The sequence below is a fragment of the Brienomyrus brachyistius genome, chromosome 19 (genome assembly GCF_023856365.1).
Source record: "Brienomyrus brachyistius isolate T26 chromosome 19, BBRACH_0.4, whole genome shotgun sequence".
NCBI classification, from domain to species: Eukaryota; Metazoa; Chordata; class Actinopteri; order Osteoglossiformes; family Mormyridae; genus Brienomyrus; species Brienomyrus brachyistius.
In genome coordinates, this window is record NC_064551.1 from 10,689,027 (window position 1) to 10,706,689 (window position 17,663).

General features: G+C 45.6%; 2 protein-coding genes across 2 annotated transcripts; one reads left to right on the top strand and one right to left on the bottom strand.

The window, feature by feature from the left end:
- Positions 1-790: 790 nt before the first annotated feature.
- LOC125714846 (left-right determination factor 2-like) lies at positions 791-3,971 on the top strand. Its single transcript, XM_048985862.1, has 4 exons — positions 791-2,166; positions 2,606-2,849; positions 2,972-3,211; positions 3,317-3,971. The coding sequence occupies exons 1-4, from the start codon at positions 1,902-1,904 to the stop codon at positions 3,633-3,635; spliced, it is 1,068 nt and encodes a 355-aa protein (XP_048841819.1). The 5' UTR covers positions 791-1,901; the 3' UTR covers positions 3,636-3,971.
- A 4,371-nt stretch (positions 3,972-8,342) lies between these two features.
- On the bottom strand, positions 8,343-14,513 carry LOC125714930 (ADP-dependent glucokinase-like). Its single transcript, XM_048986036.1, has 6 exons — positions 14,192-14,513; positions 13,173-13,332; positions 12,536-12,726; positions 12,212-12,308; positions 11,975-12,111; positions 8,343-10,991 (listed from the first exon to the last, which is right to left on the bottom strand). The coding sequence occupies exons 1-6, from the start codon at positions 14,391-14,393 to the stop codon at positions 10,321-10,323; spliced, it is 1,458 nt and encodes a 485-aa protein (XP_048841993.1). The 5' UTR covers positions 14,394-14,513; the 3' UTR covers positions 8,343-10,320.
- Positions 14,514-17,663: the final 3,150 nt, after the last annotated feature.

The window sequence follows — 17,663 nt, forward strand, 5'->3', positions numbered from 1 at the left end:
TATCGAACGATGTGTTTATAAATCCTACCAGAATAAAGACCTTCTGGCAGGGGCGTAGTTAGAACCCCTCCCTACCAAAATGTTATCTTGAACCCTCTGCTAAGGTTGCCACTTTCTTGAAGAAATACAGGACGCCACCCCGACAATAAAATTTCTCGTTTGTTATATACAGTGGTCAAGAAGTCTTGGGACACCTGTTTAACTCAATAAAAATATTGCCAATGTAGTGGTTTTCTAACAAAAAGTCATTACGTTTTTCATTTGTTTACAAAAATGTATATCACATTAGAAATAATCTGTAGTTTTAAGTTAAACATTCATTTCAAGTAGTAATAAATTGAAACCTAATTTGTAGTTCTAAAAGAACCGTTCTGAGTTAAACAGTTAATTGACAAACAGTCTCACTTGTTGCTTTTTAATTTAGTGACACATTTGCATAACATAAAACACTAATGTTTGTGTTTAGTTTGGGAGCCAGTGACTACAAACAGGATATATACAATTTAAATTATGTATTAAAATACCAAATATTTCAATATAATGTTAATTTTGCTTACCAATTTCTTCAGATAAAATATAATTTTAACAAAACATTATTAGTTCTTTTATTATTTATTATAAAGTACAATCAATGTAAAAAATCTTATAACAGTCAGACAGCCAGAAAACAATCATTTAGATCTGTTTATAATCAACCCATCCATCCATCCATCCATCTTTTGTACTTACTTGTCCTATGCAGAGTTTAATCAATATATTTATATGCATGAGTCGTGCTTTTCAGTATCAAGACAGTAAAAATATTTGCATGACCATGATAGTCATTTTCGGTTAAACATGTATCAAATTTCTGACTTTGCCTATGTCGTTAGCTCCATGTATCCCGCAGCCCCTAATACACAGACTTGGACAGTGATATCCAGCTCCTTTTCGATTGTCTGCTAGACAAAAAAGCCAGAGCTAATCCCGTAACTGAAACATATAAACGCCATGTTGAAAAGATCGCCAATACACATAGCCTCCTCACAAAAGTCATGGATTAACTGTCTATTTGTTTATAATTTTAATCTGCAGAAGGGCTAAAGGGGTGGTCCCACCGGAATACGCATTTCATAATCTTTGGTTTTCCCCGAGTCCCACATATCGGCAAATCAAGGCTCAGCTGCTGAGAACATGCACGTTATATACGGACACCTGGGATACACGTGTAAAATATTGATAGGCATATATAGGCCTAAGGAAATGAATAAAATAAATAAACATTGAGAAGATTGTAGACTGTGACCTACATAGATCTACACAAAAAAATCTTAACAGACATCATTTTTTGATACGTCTTCTGAGTATTTGATCAATATCATGCGGCTTCACCAGATTAAGGTCGAGATTTAATGTACGTTTTATTTTTTAGCAAATTAAATCGATACATACATCGTATAAAATGTAGAATACAAAATATGTACGAAAGAAATGAAAATTTGAAAATAGCAGTTTATAAATGAACGTTATCAAATCCTACAATGGAATGTTTTTTGTCAAGAAGGTAAGTACGCTTGAAATATATCAGTACTTATACATCTCAGACCGTATTGAATATAAATAGGATTAATGCGCAATGAATTGCAGGCTCTTCGTGCTAATGAATAATCTAATGTGAAACACTGAAGTTGTCAAAGGCTGTGATTTATGTTTACCTTTCATCAGAAGGTGTTATAACTTTCGTTAGGGAGGAGTTCGGCGCGATTCTGCCATTATGTCCCTAATGGGACAAGACTTTGATGAAGATGTCTTTCTTCTGAAGTTGGACTCCACCCACCCCTGCATGTGTGAAGTGTTTTTCTCGGAGTCTGACAGGGGAAAACCGCATATAAGGTCAGTCTGATGTCCCCCAGAGAAGAGTCATGGGTCCATTCAGCGCCTTCGTTCTTTGCTCTGCAATGCTCGCTGTTGTTGAAGGCTTCACGCTGGAGGACATGAAAGAAGCCATGCTTCAGAAAGTAGGACTAAACGAGCTTCCCAGGATTCACAAGAGGGACGTGGAGAACCTGGTCATCCCACCGCACATCAAGAACAAATACGTCTCCCTGCTTAAACAGCAAAATAAGCGTCGGCGCCGATCACTGCCCAGCTTGGCTGGCATCCTGCGAGGCATCCCGGGAAATGCAGGTGCGTTTGGCTCCCTGGCATGTAAGATAAATGTACCTCGCTAATGTCAATCCATTTTGTTCGTGTAGAGAAATTAGTCTAATGGGTTGGGTTAAAGTCTTGTGTGATAATTCTGCGTACAATTATGCATAGCCAAAAAGTATTAATGTATTAAATTAAGCAAATAATACTGTATATTTTCAAAACATGTTAAATGATTTAGTTGCATACAGAGGTGGAAATTTCAGGTCCAGAAGGTAAAAATCCAGACCAGGATTTTGTTTCAATCAACCAGTTGAATACTCTGTGACTCTGACTCTTTATGCTGGTTGGTTGAAACAATATCTTGGTCTGGATTTTTACTTTCTGGACCTGAAATTTCCACCTCTGATTGCATACATAAATCGAGCATTGGTTTGTTGCACTTTGTCTCAACGGAGGCCCAATATTTCCATTCCAGATGTTTCGGGAGAAGTGATGTACTCAGACACTCACCGGCAGCGACTGTTTTTTGACATGGAGACCAGAATTCCGGAAAACAGTGAAGTGACCATGGCAGAACTAAAACTGTTCAAGACAGCACCGAAAAAGCAGCCAGTTCCCGAAAACAAGAACCGGCGTCCGGTCAACAATGCGAGAGTGAGCATATATTGGGTGAATATACTGGAAAATGGATCAAACCACACTTCTCTCGTAGATTCAAGGTAAAAAAAAATAAACAAAACATGGATTTTCTTTTTTTAACATCTGCATAATTAAGTGCAATGATAATAATTTCATATATGATTATATATATATATAATTAGGCCTATTAATCATTTTACAGGTTGGTGCCGATTCATGAAACCGGCTGGAAAAATTTTGACGTGACCCAGGCGGTTCATTTTTGGTCTAAAACCCAAAGAAACCGCCCAATGCATCTAGAGGTGTGGATCGAGGCTGAGAGGCCGGGCAGCTACGCTGCGGAGCTGGCCAAAGGCGTAAGGTTCGCCACCCAGAGCCCTGATGACATGGACGCCGGGAAGCCAGAGGTGGTGCTGTACACCCTGAACACGGAGGAATTTGGGTAAGCATTCCTAATGCGATTTCTGAACTACACGTGCAACAACACAATCGTTGAAAATACACCTAATTTATATTCTTGATATATATACATTATTATTATTTACAGTTCCCGTGGCGATTGCTTGGCTGGAAAAAGCAATGTCTGCTGTAGGGAAGAGCATTTCGTCAACTTCAGAGAGCTGACGTGGACGCAGTACTGGATTATCGAGCCGGCGGGTTACCAGGCTTTCCGCTGCGCAGGCGGCTGCAAGAAACCAAAGCGCAACTACGGATACGGAGTGCGGACGTGCGCGGTAGTGGAGAGCGCTCCGCTGCCCATGATGTACCTCGTGAAGAAGGGTGACTACACGGAGATCGAGGTCGCCGAGTTCCCAAACATGATTGTGGAGAAGTGTGGCTGCACCATGGACGATATGATCGTATAATGAAAACCCGGAGTACTTCTATACAGAGGTGGAAATTTCAGGTCCAGAAAGTAAAATTCCACTCCAAGATTTTTTTTCAACCAACCATTTGAGTATAAAGACTCACAGACACAGAGTGCTCAGCTGCTTGGTTGAAGCAAAATCTTGGACTGGATTTTTACTTTCTGGCCCGGAAATGGCCACCTTTGCTTCTATATAGTTTTGCAATTTTGGTGATCGGAATATGGAATCCATTTTTTTGCACGAAACTTTCTTGCTTACAAGCACTTAAATGTAAATAATCTAATTTAAAACTAAAGTCTTTATTTTTGCATTTGTGCCAAAAAACGTGCATGACCTAAGTGTTTTATTTTGGTTCGTAAATATTGCGGATCGAAAACATAGGCTATCATTGTGTTTTAATTCTTGAAATAAAGCATTGTGCATTGATATACCGTGTATGCTGTCAAGTGTATTATTACAACTGAAAAGAAGTGTGATGACTTCTAAAAGTTTATATTTAGGGTTATTTTCAGATACCTAATGTGGGCGCCTGCAGCTAGGGCCTGAACCAATAGAAGGGATTAAGAAATCCATCCATCATCTTCCGCTTAATCCGAGGTCGGCTCGCGGAGGCAGCAGTCTCAGCAAGGAGGCCCAGACTTCCCTCTCCCCGGCAACTTCATCCAGCTCCTCTGGGGTGATCCCGAGGCGTTCCCAGGCCAGCCGAGAGACATAGTCCCTCCAGCGTGTCCTGGGTCTTCCCCAGGGTCTCCTCCCAGTGGGACATGCCCGGAACACCTCACCAAGGAGGCATCCAGGAGGCATCCTAATTAGATGCCCAAGCCTCCTCATCTGGCTCCTCTCAATGCGGAGGAGCAGCGGCTCTACTCTGAGTCTCTCCCGAAGGACTAAGCTCCTCACCCTATCTCTAAGGGAGAGCCCAGCCAGCCTGCGGAGGAAATTCATTTCGGCCGCTTGCACCCACGATCTCGTTCTTTCGGTCACTACCCATAGCTCATGACTATAGGTGAGGGTAGGAACGTAGATCGACTGGTAAATCGAGAGCTTCGCCTTTTGGCTCAGCTCCTTCTTCACCATGACAGACCGATGTAGCGCCCGCATGACTGCTGACGATCCGCCTGTCGATCTCCCGTTCCATCATTCCCTCACTTCTCCTCCTGAATCCGAGGTTCGACAATCCGGCGGACCCTCCTCTCCAGGACCCCCGAATAGACCTTACCAGGGAGGCTGAGGAGTGTGATCCCCCTGTAGTTGGAGCACACCCTCCAGTCCTCCTTCTTAAAGAGGGGGACCACCACCTCGATCTGCCAGTCCAGAGGCACCGCCCCCAATGTCCACGCGATGCCGCAGATGCGTGTCAACCAGGACAGCCCCGCAGGATCCAGAGCCTTGAGGAACTCCAGGCGAATCTCATCCACCCCCGGGGCCCGGCCACCGAGGAGCTTTTTGACCACCTCAGCGACCTCCGCCCCAGAGATAGGCGAGTCCACCCCCAAGTCCCCACACTCTGCTTCCATATCGGAAGGCGTGTCGGTGGGATTGAGGAAGTCTTCGAAGTATTCCCTCCACCGACCCAAAATGTCCCGAGTTGAGGTCAGCAGCGCACCATCCCCACCATAAATAGTGTTGATGCTGCACCGCTTTCCCGCCCGGAGCCGCCGGATGGTGGACCAGAATCTCCTCGAAGCCGTACGGAAGTCGTTCTCCATGGTCTCGCCAAACTCCTCCCACACCTGAGTTTTTGCCTCAGCAACCGCCAAAGCCGCATCCCGCTTGGCCTGCCGGTAGCTGTCAGCTGCATCTGGAGTCCCACAGGCCAAAAAGGCCCGATAGGACTCCTTCTTCAGCTTAACGGCATCCCTTACCACCGCTGTCCACCAGCAGGTTCGGGGATTGCCACCGCGACAGGCACTGACTACCTTACGGCCGCAGCTCCGGTCAGCTGCCTCCACAATGGAGGCACGGAACATGGCCCATTCGGACTCAATGTCCCCCGCCTCCCCCGGGATATGGGAGGATATTCTGCCGGAGGTAGGAGATGAAACTTTCCCTGACAGGGGATTCCACCAGACGTTCCCAGCAGACCCTCACTATACGCTTGGGCCTGCCAGGCCTTGCCGGCTTCCTCCCCCACCAGCGGAGCCAACCCACCACCAGGTAGTGATCGGTTGACAGCTCCGCCCCTCTCTTCACCCGAGTGTCCAAAACATGCGGCCGCAAGTCCGACGACACGACTACGAAGTCGATCATCGAACTGCGGCCTAGGGTGTCCTGGTGCCAAGTGCACATATGGACACCCTTATGCTTGAACATGGTGTTCATTATGGACAATCCGTGACGAGCACAGAAGTCCAATAACAAAACACCACTCGGGTTCAGATTGGGGGGGGCCGTTCCTCCCAATCACGCCCCTCCAGGTCTCAATGTCATTGCCCACGTGAGCATTGAAGTCCCTCAGCAGAACAAGAGAGTCCCCAGGAGGAGTGCTCTCCAACACCCATTCCAAGGACTTCAAAAAGGGTGGGTATTCTGAACTGCCGTTTGGCGCATAAGCGCAAACAACAGTCAGGACCCGTCCCCCCACCTGAAGGCGAAGGGAGGCTACTCTCTCGTCCACTGCGGTAAACCCCAATGTACAGGCGCCCAGCCTGGGGGCAATAAGTATGCCCACGCCCGCTCGGCGCCTCTCCCCGCGGGCAACTCCAGAGTGGAAAAGGGTCCAACCCCCCTCAAGGAGACTGGTTCCAGAGCCCAAGCCGTGCGTCGAGGTGAGTCCGAATATATCTAGCCGGAACTTCACAACCTCGCGCACCAGCTCAGGCTCCTTCCCCATCAGAGAGGTGACATTCCATGTCCCTAGACCTAGCTTCTGCAGCTGAGGATCGGACCGCCAAGGTCCCTGCCTTTGACCGCCGCCCAGATCACATCGCACCCGACACCTATGGCCCCTCCCATGGGTGGTGAGCCCATTGGAGGGGGGACCCACGTGCCTTGTTCGGGCTGTGTCCGACCAGGCCCCATGGGTGTAGGTCTGGCCACCAGGCGCTCGCCATCGAGCCCCACCCCCAGGCCTGGCTCCAGGGGGGGGCCCGGTGATCTGGTTCCAGAACAGCTGATTTTGATCACCTGTCAATCCAGATAAGTAGATTCAGATTGAAGGAGGCTGAGGATGTGCACACTGCCAGGCTGGCAGCCTGTTCGGCCGTCTGTACAGAGGACTCAGAGCTTTCCGCCGCCAGCTGACTCTACTGTCTCTGCAGTGCCAGGGCATAAGAGACCAGACCTCTGCTTTTCTCATACATGGTGTGGTGTACTGCAGTGTAGGTACAAGTTCTTCATGTTGGAGGTTGGTGACAAGCCAGACTGGGTTTTGGTGGATGTCAGCAAGAGTCTCTACTGAGACTGTGCGCGAGTGGTGGACCACTGCAGATACCCCACCCCTCCCAGCACACCATGACCCATATTGGGCGGGTGATAAGGCCTCCCCGATAGTAGTACCTGTCTGTATTTGTGAATTCTGGGGAGGGGGGGCTTGTGTAGGAGCTACTACTGTTTAGACAGAATTCACATGCCCCCTTACTCATGTTCATGTGTATGGGCTAGAATAGGGTGCGCATGCCCCGGGGTGGGGGTTTGGAGAATTGTTGATCCTGGGTCTGCTGCTTTTCCTTTACCGCCGCTCTCCGCCTCCGCAAACCAAACTCAGCCCGGTTCCGGTAAGCCAGTGAGAGCCGAGACTTCATACTGCTGAGGAGGAAGCTAAATATGCAGTGATAATCAATAAATTATGTCGGTATCAAGCGGAATATAGATAATTAATATAATAAAACATGTCAGTGAGACATTCTTAAGTCAGATATACGTTTATAATTCATGAAATATATTGCTAGTGAGCCGAATATACATTAATTATCTAATATTACTTGACTAATGTAACATGTCAGTTATTACCAAGCTAACGGTGCAGCCACACATCCCACTGAGGGAGAAAGGGCCCTATTGGCACGCCTTTAAGCTTCGCCCTTGGGGCATAGATGGAGATGAATGGATGGGGGATGAGTTCTTAACATACACATTTACTTGGGTGGGCTAAAGAATATTTTACGGGGCTAGTGCCTCCCAAAAATAGGCCAAACTACGCCCCTCCTTTGCCCTCTCCTTTTTATTTAAATATTTGCCTTGCCTTAGTTATCTGTTTGGTACAGCACATTAGTTACATATACCGCAATATCTATTCTCTACATAACTGCTGCTAAATCCCTCTATTTCCCTTTTATTGTGAATAGTTTTTTCCTTTCCCCCTTTCCCCCCTCCCTACTCGTATCCTTATCTGTATGTTGGCTCTTACTTTAGTACGTGTATTTTAAATTCTCTTATATTGTATTTTTTATTGTATTTTTATAACTTGTAATATGCTGGTGTACTGCTGCTGGAAACTAGAATTTCCCAGAGGAACCTTCCCGAGGGATTAATAAAGTTCTATCTACCTATCTATCTATCTATCTAGTTGACACCCAGTTTTTTTTAATGTGCTAAATGAAGATGGCTTGACTATATAGAATATTGTAAAGAGTGTAACATAGAATGTGAATTTTTCAGTGGAGTATATTGGGGGGGAAAGTACTATTGGTGTTAGAGCTGTTTTTTCCACAGCCTAAGCCTGACAGAGCCCTCCAGTGGACATTTCAGATATCACAGGCAAAATTAGTTAAATATTTTTTTATTGGGTTTATCTTTCTTTGTTCTGTGGATTTCAGCACAACAATGTGGTTTGGGAAATGAGTCAGCAGCATCAGCATGACGTCATAGATGACACTGACTACCCATGGTGCAATTTCCCCATTAATAAGTCTGTTTACATTGCTGAGTTATAAAGTTACGGTACTTTGAATCATGGCTGTGCAGAACTGAATCAGGAGATACTGTTCTGCATGTATACAGTGGTCTGAGATAATACAACCTCTGCCAATTTCATTATTCTAAAGGGAACCACTGAATGTGTGTCTCGGCCAACTGTGCATTATTACCACTAGAGGATAATCCTCTTAAATAATACAGGAAATGGTAAGAATTAATTGAACTATTTTATTCTTTCCAAACCCAAACAAGCCCTCTGATGGACATTCACCGATTTCCTTTAAATCAGCACATAAAGCCTGAGTTCAGCACCATACGTTGCTCTGCAACTAGACCCACAGACATCACCCCCCCCTGCCCCCACAGCATTGTGGTCAAGAGGACGAAAGGTTCCCGCCCACAGTTGGGATTGTGTCCTTTCTCAGAAGACAGAGCCCCCCAGCTCATTTTCAAAATTAAGACTATAGGAGTGGATAATCATGAGAGCAGCAGAATAAATTAAAAACCACACTATGGTAGAGTGGCACAGAAAATACGGAATCAAGTGTCTCTTTGTATAAGAAAGGGAATAAAGTTACCACAGAACACAGAGGCTAAACCAAGGCGGTTTAGGAAGAGAGACAATAGCAGAGATGGTTATCTACTTCCCTGGCCACAGTGTGTCCCTGAGAGGTGCCGTCGTCAGCGAGCGCGAGGCCCATTTCTGTGACCGGTCGCTTCCCCACGCCGTGCTGTTCATATTGCATCGGTTGTGCGATTAGGCACAGGAGGTACATCGAACATGCTGCTGTAGTGATGCTGAAATGAGCTCAGACTGGCCCCCCCCCACACGAAAAGCACAAGCAGGCCACCAGTGGCTAAAGTGAACCACACTGGGCCTTTTCAGGTGAACGCAAGCTCTGCAATTTCCAAAACATTTTAAATATAGGATTTACAGCATGGCCTTCCAGGAGCCAGCTGGGCTACATTTCCAGTCCTAATTTTAAATTCGCACACTGAAATAACAACTGAACTGACGATACCATCTGCATTCAGGCATATAAACAAAAAAGAAGAAACAAAGAATGATGTGGAAGAGAGTACAGACTTCAGAATGGGTGGGAGAATAAAAGAAAAGAAGCTTAAAAACAAACATTCAAAATGTCCCACATCCCCTCATTACAATTAAAAAAAGAAAAGAAAGATTTTCCCACCAAATCTACCTTCACAGTACAAGGCCAATCATTCATTTTCAAACGGGGAAAGTTAAGGGACCTGAAAAGCACATTGATCCCAGGGTTTACTAAGGAATGATTGAGTAAAAATGGAGATGGATAAAAGGCATCTTAAGGTTTCCCATAACAGAAGGCAAAAGATCTCGGATCAGCCACTGCCTCATTTACAGTGATCATCCTTTTGTAAAATTAAGCAAGCTCACGTTCTCATACAATATCTCGGAGCAGAATTTCATTGGTTAGGCTGCTAACACTGGACATGAATTTCACTTAAGACCTGATGGTGTTCCACGAAGCAGGGATCCTCTGTTAGCTGGGTTAACTTCAGCTAGTTGTCATGATTGCCCAATAATAGTTTAGGTGAGGAGCATTCCTATTGGACAATCATGACTTCTATTTTAAGTTAATCCAGCTAACTGAAAAACCTTGCTTCATGGAACACCCCCCAAGAAAAGAAAAAAAAAAATCAAAATATACACATTCCTCCGGGAACAACAGAAATGACAGCTGGCGAACAAAAGCACATTAAATCCCATCTTCAGTAGCATACATAACTTAGCCCTACGGGATGCCTCACTTCTGTACGAGCCCTGAAGTCATCACAGTTGTGGTCATATCTGCAGCACCAGGCCTGCAGCAGAGATGTTGTCCCCTCCCCCCGCGGTCTGGTACACCTCGGTGCACACCAGCACGGGGGCCACGCACACTTCATAGTCGTCCTCATGCCAGCAGGACACGGGCCGCGTCTCCAGAAGCGGGATGCGCTGGCTGCCCTCCCTCCGACTGACGGAGAAGGACTCGTCCAGGATGAGCTTGGCCTTGCTGAGGTTGATGTCCGGTGAGCCGCACACGTGCCGGTTGGCGGTGAGCGAGGCCTTGGCCGTGGCCGACATGGTGTTCTTCCACTGGGAGCCGCGAGTCACGATGATGGCCTGGAAGGCCAGCGTGTGCACGTGCACCCTCGTGAGCGGCCGGCCGACGCCGGAGTCTCGGCGCCGCCGATTCACCAGCCGGTAGAGCTCCCGCATCTGGTCGAGCACGGTGGCCACGCGTGGGTTGGGGTCCGACAGCAGGGTGACGCTGCCGCCCCGCAGCAGGCTCAGCAGGTTGGGCAGCTCCTGCTCGTTCATGCCCAGCGAGTCGGCACGTGGCAGCACCAGCCGCAGAAGCTCCGCCAGCAGGCCCTCGTCCACGAAGCTGGCCATTTCGAAGTGCACGCCCGTCCCCAGAGAGGTAGAGTCCAGTAGCTGCGCCAGGCGGTCCAGGAGGGCCTCACGCTCACCTGCGAGGGTGGAGGGGGAAGAGAGCGTGGGGGTGCTCCGGTTAGAGAGGAAAGCTTCACACATCCACCTTCCCAACTAAAACCATGAGACACTACCCCACATCCACCCAACCCAGGCATAACACATCAAGGCAGCAATTCATCTTTGAAACAGACAGCAACATACAACACCAATTTAAAACAAAACACACACATTCACATACAAGATCAGATAGATTAATCTAAGTTACTATCCGTGCAATATTCTGTTTGCATCATATTGACATGTATACAGTGCTTACTGTTTAAACTGTCTGTACTGCACTACGGGTCTGTTTTCACTGCTTGTGTACCTGTGAACTTTCTGTACATCACTGCTATATGCGAACATACGACTCGGGAATCTTAAAATCACGTTAGTGCATGACACAATGTTTCCGGGCTTTTTCAACACATGCTCACGTCCAATTAGTACTGGTAAGCAAGCAAATGGACACACATAAAGACCGTCGGCCAAATGACAGGCAGCACAAGATTCTGACCTGGGCTGATAGGCGTATCCAAGAACAACTGGTTACAACACACAAAATATCTGGTGAAATATGCGAATTATTATTATGGATACAATAAATGAAACAAATGAAAATAGCACTGTTGCGTACTAAACACATCTATAAGAGGAGTGTCATCACGGCCAAATTGACACCACAAAATAAGGACATGAATCATGAATTCCATTCTGCATTGTGACAGCGTTTTCCTTCCCATGTTCTCTTCAACACAAAAAAGTCGAACTGCGATGATCGGGGTCAGGGTCCGAAAGCGCAATTAAAAGGAGGATTTGTGGGTTACAGGAGCAAAATGGTACAGGAAAACTTGGGTCTTAATCTGCAGATAGAACCATATGACTACAGGTGGACTTACATTCATACTAGTTCCACAAACATATATTCTCCCACAGCCTCCAGTTATGAAACCCTTCACAGATCACATATCATCGTCACCTTTCCGAAAGGGGAAGTTGTCCATCATCTGCATGCCGCCAACCACTAAGAGGTCAGGGTGGAAATCCTTCAGCTTGCGTTCGAAAGCTTCAATTGAAGCCAAATATGGGTTGTGGTCATCGCTGTGGACAATGAACCTGCACGAGAACATGATTCTGTCTTTGAGCATTTATTGTGCACAACACATATGTGGGAAATCATGAGGAGAATACTAAAGAAGCCCTTCCTACACCTCACCTGTTGGCCCTTTTTGAGGTATACTGCCCCCAAGTGGCACCAGAGGGATACTCCAGGATGAGGTGGATATCAGGTTCCTCTACCACATTGCCCACCACTAGAAATAAAAAAAGGGAAAGGATAGGAATGCAATCCAGCAGATCAAACGTATACAATAAAAACATGACATTGAACATACATTTGTTAAAACTCTTGGACCTTCTGATTTAATTAATTGCCATGATGCCATTTGTATGTTAATCTGTGCATGTTCTTTCTACTATTTGCATCAAAATTCCCCATGGGATCAATAAAGTCCATCGTAATCTTAAAACGGTGGCATACCAGTTATCTGCTGCGGAAGCACGTCGGTGAGCTCGGGGCTGAAGTCGGCTCCAAGCAACACCTCGCAGCCCTCCAGTGCCATGCGGCCCGCCATGACGGCCGCGTTGCCCCCCAGCGACCAGCGGTTTCCTGGTAACTCTCGGGAGGCCTCCACCAGCTGACTGAAGAGGGTATCGTTCATGACGAACCTCCTAAAAGACGGGAGTCAAGCGTGAGCAAAACAGAGGAAATTATGCAAGAATAAAAAAAAAAATCGTTACGGAAGTATAACAGAAGTATAATCTCTGAAAACACTTTAGTTTGCTAAAACTTCGAATTAACGCCTCTCATTTATCATCGCATAGCTGTAATTCTTTGTTGTGTAAATATCTTTCCGTTTTGATATTGACTTTTTAAACGGCCGAGTCCTACAGAAAACACTGACAGAAATGACGAGTTTCTAGGCAGCTACTAGTTCTGTTTTGCTCCTTGGATCTGGCTCTTATCTTGGTCACCTGACTGCTACGATACCCCAAACATATCTGGCAAAGTCAGCTCGGCCCCCGGCCAGGTTTCAACACCCTGCACCTAATCTACAACGCTGAGGTACTGCGACAGCAACCCGCGGGTCAAGTCACACGCAGCCAGGCTGACTCACTCGGACGCAGCGCCTGGAGGGAAGAAGTAAGCAAAGCTCTGTGCCAGCTGCTCGGCGTCCTCGATGTAGTCGTGGTGGAGAGGCTGGCTGCTGGGCTCCAGGCCAATCTTGTTCAGGAGCGTCACGCCGTCCACGATGATGTCCACACAGCCCCCGAAACCTGACAGACCAAAACATCAGGCCCGAACTGCTCTGTGCAGCCGAAACTTTACCAACCACACAGTACAAACAGGAGAAAAACAGCTTCAGGGCAGCATGTGACTCTGGGTTAAGCCTCTAGAATTCAGATGGCCGTTGGTTCAAAACCAGTGCTTAGTACAATGACGTTACCAGTCTTTGACCAACAATACTGTCTCACTCTGCTTTCTCGACTGTAGACCACTTTGGACAAGGAGTCTCCTACGTACATAAAACTGAATTTTAAAAATGGACCACGAGAGCCCTGTAATAACTTCAGCAATATCAAAAAGAAGCCTTCAGCTGTTTTTGGCTTCAGATTATTTCCATGGCCCTGACCTGGACAGAGAGGTATACATGTTTGCTCTAGGAGGCCTAGTAAGTAATACGAACCATTCCCAAAGGACCTACGAATGTAAATTAACACATAGTGGTAATAGCATTAATAGGTTTTCCTGCAGCATAGACAGAATTCACTTTATTGGGTGGGGGGGGGGTTATCCTGAAGTTCTCTGATCGAACCACTCAAGAATCGAACCACAATAAAACATCAGGATAAAAAAAAGGATTTATAGTAGAAAACAATTACTAGAAAGATTAAGTCATATCAACTGTACTGATGATTTATTTCGCAATCAGAAAAGTTTATATATATATATATATATATATATATATATATATATATATATTTCTGTACATTGACAACGTTTAACTAAAACTTATTCGCCAGCTGATGCAAAAATTTAACCTGTCATTTTTGTTTAAACTTAAGTTTCGTTATATTTTAGGAAATACACCGGAAAAACTAAATCTAAAAGTTAAAAAAGAGGCGATAGTCTCACCTATAGCGACTCTGGGTCTTGCGAAGTCACTGCGGCCCGCTTTGCGCTCGGCTCGGAGCAGCGAGGACAGCACGGTGTCCAGCCTCCCATCAAGCGTATCCTGGACGGGCGGGCGCAGCCAGTACGCCAACAGGACCATCAAGAAAGACAGTACGGTGCCGTATTTTAACACCACGGCACTGTTACCTAACTCCACCGCCATGGCCAACTACGAGGAGATAAAAATCACACCACCGTCAGAGGAGCATTCAGACTACAGCGGCGCATCACCTTCCAGCAGATGATTAACATAAAAGCGCGCTGCAGCTTGGCGTCCGGCAAACTATGCGAACTGGCAAACCAGGAAGTGACGCTGCAAGCGGAAATGACGTTTCAACAGCCAGTATTATCCCTGTTTGCTGTATACAGGGCTTTAAAAATACATTTTAAATGCAGAGCTAGAAGCCTGCAGTAAAAGACATACAGATTAAACTGGATTAATAAAATATGAACAGGGCTAACTGAGTTAAAAAAGATGACAGCAAATAAGTAAACGCTTACGCAGGCTCAATCTTATGTTTGGCGGTAGAAATAGGGTGAATCTCAATATGCATACGTGCCCGTTTTACATCATCTTCCATTGCCACAGACCAGTTCCAATACTAAATACACGAGGACGGTAACGAGACCAATCCCATCATTCATTACGTCCCAAGTTTGTTCTTGGAAGTTGGCAATACTTTTCTTGCAAAGGCCACAAGTATGGTCTTTGCATTCTTGGTATTGAGATTCACCCATAGGCTCATGGGAGTGTTACTTAGGGTGAATCTCAATATGCATACTTTACCATAATTGTGTCCTTATGTACCCGTTTTACATCATCTTCCATTGTCGGAGACCAGTTCCAATACTAAGAACACATGTACACAAGGAGGGTAAAAATCCCAAGAGGGTCTAGCTGCCTGTACAGTGGAGCTCCACCGGAAATACGTCACCTCCACAGGAAACACGTGATCTTTAAGGATGTAAAGTGGAGCTCCGGTTAGGGTTAGGGTTAAGGTTAGGGTTTATGCACTGTAAGTTGAGATCACCTGTTTCTTGTGGAGATGATGTATTTCCAGTGGAGCTCCACTCTACAGGCGTCTGCAGCTGGACCCTTCTCAAAAATCCCCGGATATTGGTCTTGCTCCGTCCAAAATATCAGGGATACATCAGTTGCATCCTTGCCGAACATGACTAATCCCATGATTCATCCATCCATTTTCCAAACCGCTTATCCTATTGGGTCGCGGGGGGTCCGGAGCCTATCCCGGAATCAATGGGCACGAGGCAGGGAACAACCCAGGATGGGGGGCCAGCCCATCGCAGGGCACACTCACACACCATTCACTCACACATGCACACCTACGGGCAATCCAGCAACTCCAATTAGCCTCAGCATGTTTTTGGACCGTGGGGGGAAACCGGAGTACCCGGAGGAAACCCCACGACGACACGGGGAGAACATGCAAACTCTGCACGCATGTGACCCAGGCGGAGACTCGAACCCGGGTCCCAGAGGTGTGAGGCGACAGTGCTAACCACTGCACCACCATGCCGCCCTCCCATGATTCATTACACCCCAATTTCATTCTTGGAAGGCAAGTTCACAAGACTGGTTTTGTGCCATTTTTGTGCTGGTTTTGACCACAAGTATGGTCTTTGACTTCTTGGTAATGAGATTCATCCTTAGACAAGTTCTGAGGTCAAAATGAAAAATCATTGGTTCAGAGAGATAACCAATCAGATTATAGAGTAGGTGGGTCCAAAGAACTAGAGGAGGCGGGATTGAGACATCTGGTTGGTTGGTCCCACCTCCTGAAGTTGCTTGGACACACCTCCTCCACAATCTGATTGGTTATCTCACTGAACCATATCTTCAGAATATTTTTATGTAAGTAAAACTCCACCACTAGAAAAGATTGATCTTATAGGTTGGCAATGAGACAAATATTCCAATATTGCAAATAAAGAAACATCATCTTGACTGTAATACAACCATTCCCTAATATTCAGTTATGTGGAGAAAAATCACAACTTCCAAAACAAAAGAGCTTGTTGATAGAGCGATTACTGATTGAGTGATTTCATAGAAATTCTAGATTATGAACATTTTTGAAAATATTGTGCCATAGTAAATATCAAGCTGAATCAGTTTAATATAAGTACAATTTAAATTGTAGAAGTAAAGGAGTTCAAATTTACGTTCCACTCCTGACCCCGAAAGAACTGTTTTTTTTTTTTTATATGGCAATGCTTCTTCCAAAGTATCTCGACAAATAAATGAATATTTTGTACAGGTATAGAATCTTAAACGTAAAGGCACAAAACAGGATAAACAAAGCTAGGCTTTCTTTCTGCTTTATTTAAATGGAACCTGCCTAAAATATGTGAATGTCTTTGAAGAAAATTATTTAAATAACTGAGATGCCTGCAAAATATTCAACCATTTTGACATCCACGCATCTTCCAACCACTCATCATGGTCATTGTTGACGGGGCTTGGAGTCTGTTCCTGACAGCTTGGGGAACGAGGCTGGGGTACACCCTGGAAGGGTTGTCAGTCCATGCCAGTCAGACTAACCACATGCTATGAGCTACAGGAGGAAATGCACATGAAATAGTTTTGGAAATGGTAAACTCCACACAGACAGAGTGGGATTTTAACATTGAGCTACCTTCTTTTTTACAGGTATGGCACATGAAATGGTTTTATTATAATGATAAAGAGGTAATAGTACCCTTTTGGCAAAATTAAGTTTTAATTAGGATGACTAAGAAAGTGTATTACGTTGTGACAGCAACTTGATGCTTATGTGTCAATGTCTGTAACAGTGGTGGATTAAAGTATCCGGTGGCGCTACGCTAACATCAATAGGGGCTGCTGCGGCAGCATGGATGAGCCCAGGCCAACCTAGATGGAGCTCAGGCCCATTCAGCATTCACAGCGAGTGATACAGTAAGTGATTGTGTCTGACAGGTATGTGTGCGCATGCTTAGATCAAGCAAAGGAAATATGCTGCCGAGAGCCAGAGAGATTTTTCTTTCTCTTTGTTCATTTGGTCTTAGCAATTAAAAACTGAACGAAAATATGTAGTCTTCTATGTGATTTTGTCACCTAGCAAATTGTTGTGGGACTGACCCACACTATGATTTCTGGTGCTGCTACTACACCGGGGGGCCCGTAAAGTGCCATTTGAGCTATTATTTGATCTGTAAGAGAAAGGAGAGAAAATGAAAAAGGATCCAGCCTCAATAATACACGGCTGGCAGTAAAATTTGCCGCTCGGGGAGACAGAGTGCTAGTGGATCGATGTGCTTTTAAGTGATTTTACTGGGGCCCGAGGCTATACCCTAACATAACCTATTCATTAATCCATCCCTAGCCCACTGCTGTGTGGACCCACACTACTCTCTACATTTGGCACTCAAAAAACCGAGAGATGTGCCATGC

What these genes read in the sequence shown, in the direction of transcription:
- LOC125714930 (XM_048986036.1), bottom strand. Translation starts at nt 14,393, where the DNA reads ATGGCGGTGGAGTTAGGTAACAGTGCCGTGGTGTTAAAATACGGCACC. An exon ending in ACCTCAAAAAGGGCCAACAG is followed by an intron (nt 12,112 to 12,211) that starts GTGAGGTGTAGG and finishes GTTCTCGTGCAG; the next exon opens with GTTCATTGTCCACAGCGATG. An exon ending in CAACTTCCCCTTTCGGAAAG is followed by an intron (nt 10,992 to 11,974) that starts GTGACGATGATA and finishes CCACCCTCGCAG; the next exon opens with GTGAGCGTGAGGCCCTCCTG.
- LOC125714846 (XM_048985862.1), top strand. Translation starts at nt 1,902, where the DNA reads ATGGGTCCATTCAGCGCCTTCGTTCTTTGCTCTGCAATGCTCGCTGTT. An exon ending in ACTTCTCTCGTAGATTCAAG is followed by an intron (nt 2,850 to 2,971) that starts GTAAAAAAAAAT and finishes ATCATTTTACAG; the next exon opens with GTTGGTGCCGATTCATGAAA. An exon ending in CTGAACACGGAGGAATTTGG is followed by an intron (nt 3,212 to 3,316) that starts GTAAGCATTCCT and finishes TATTATTTACAG; the next exon opens with TTCCCGTGGCGATTGCTTGG.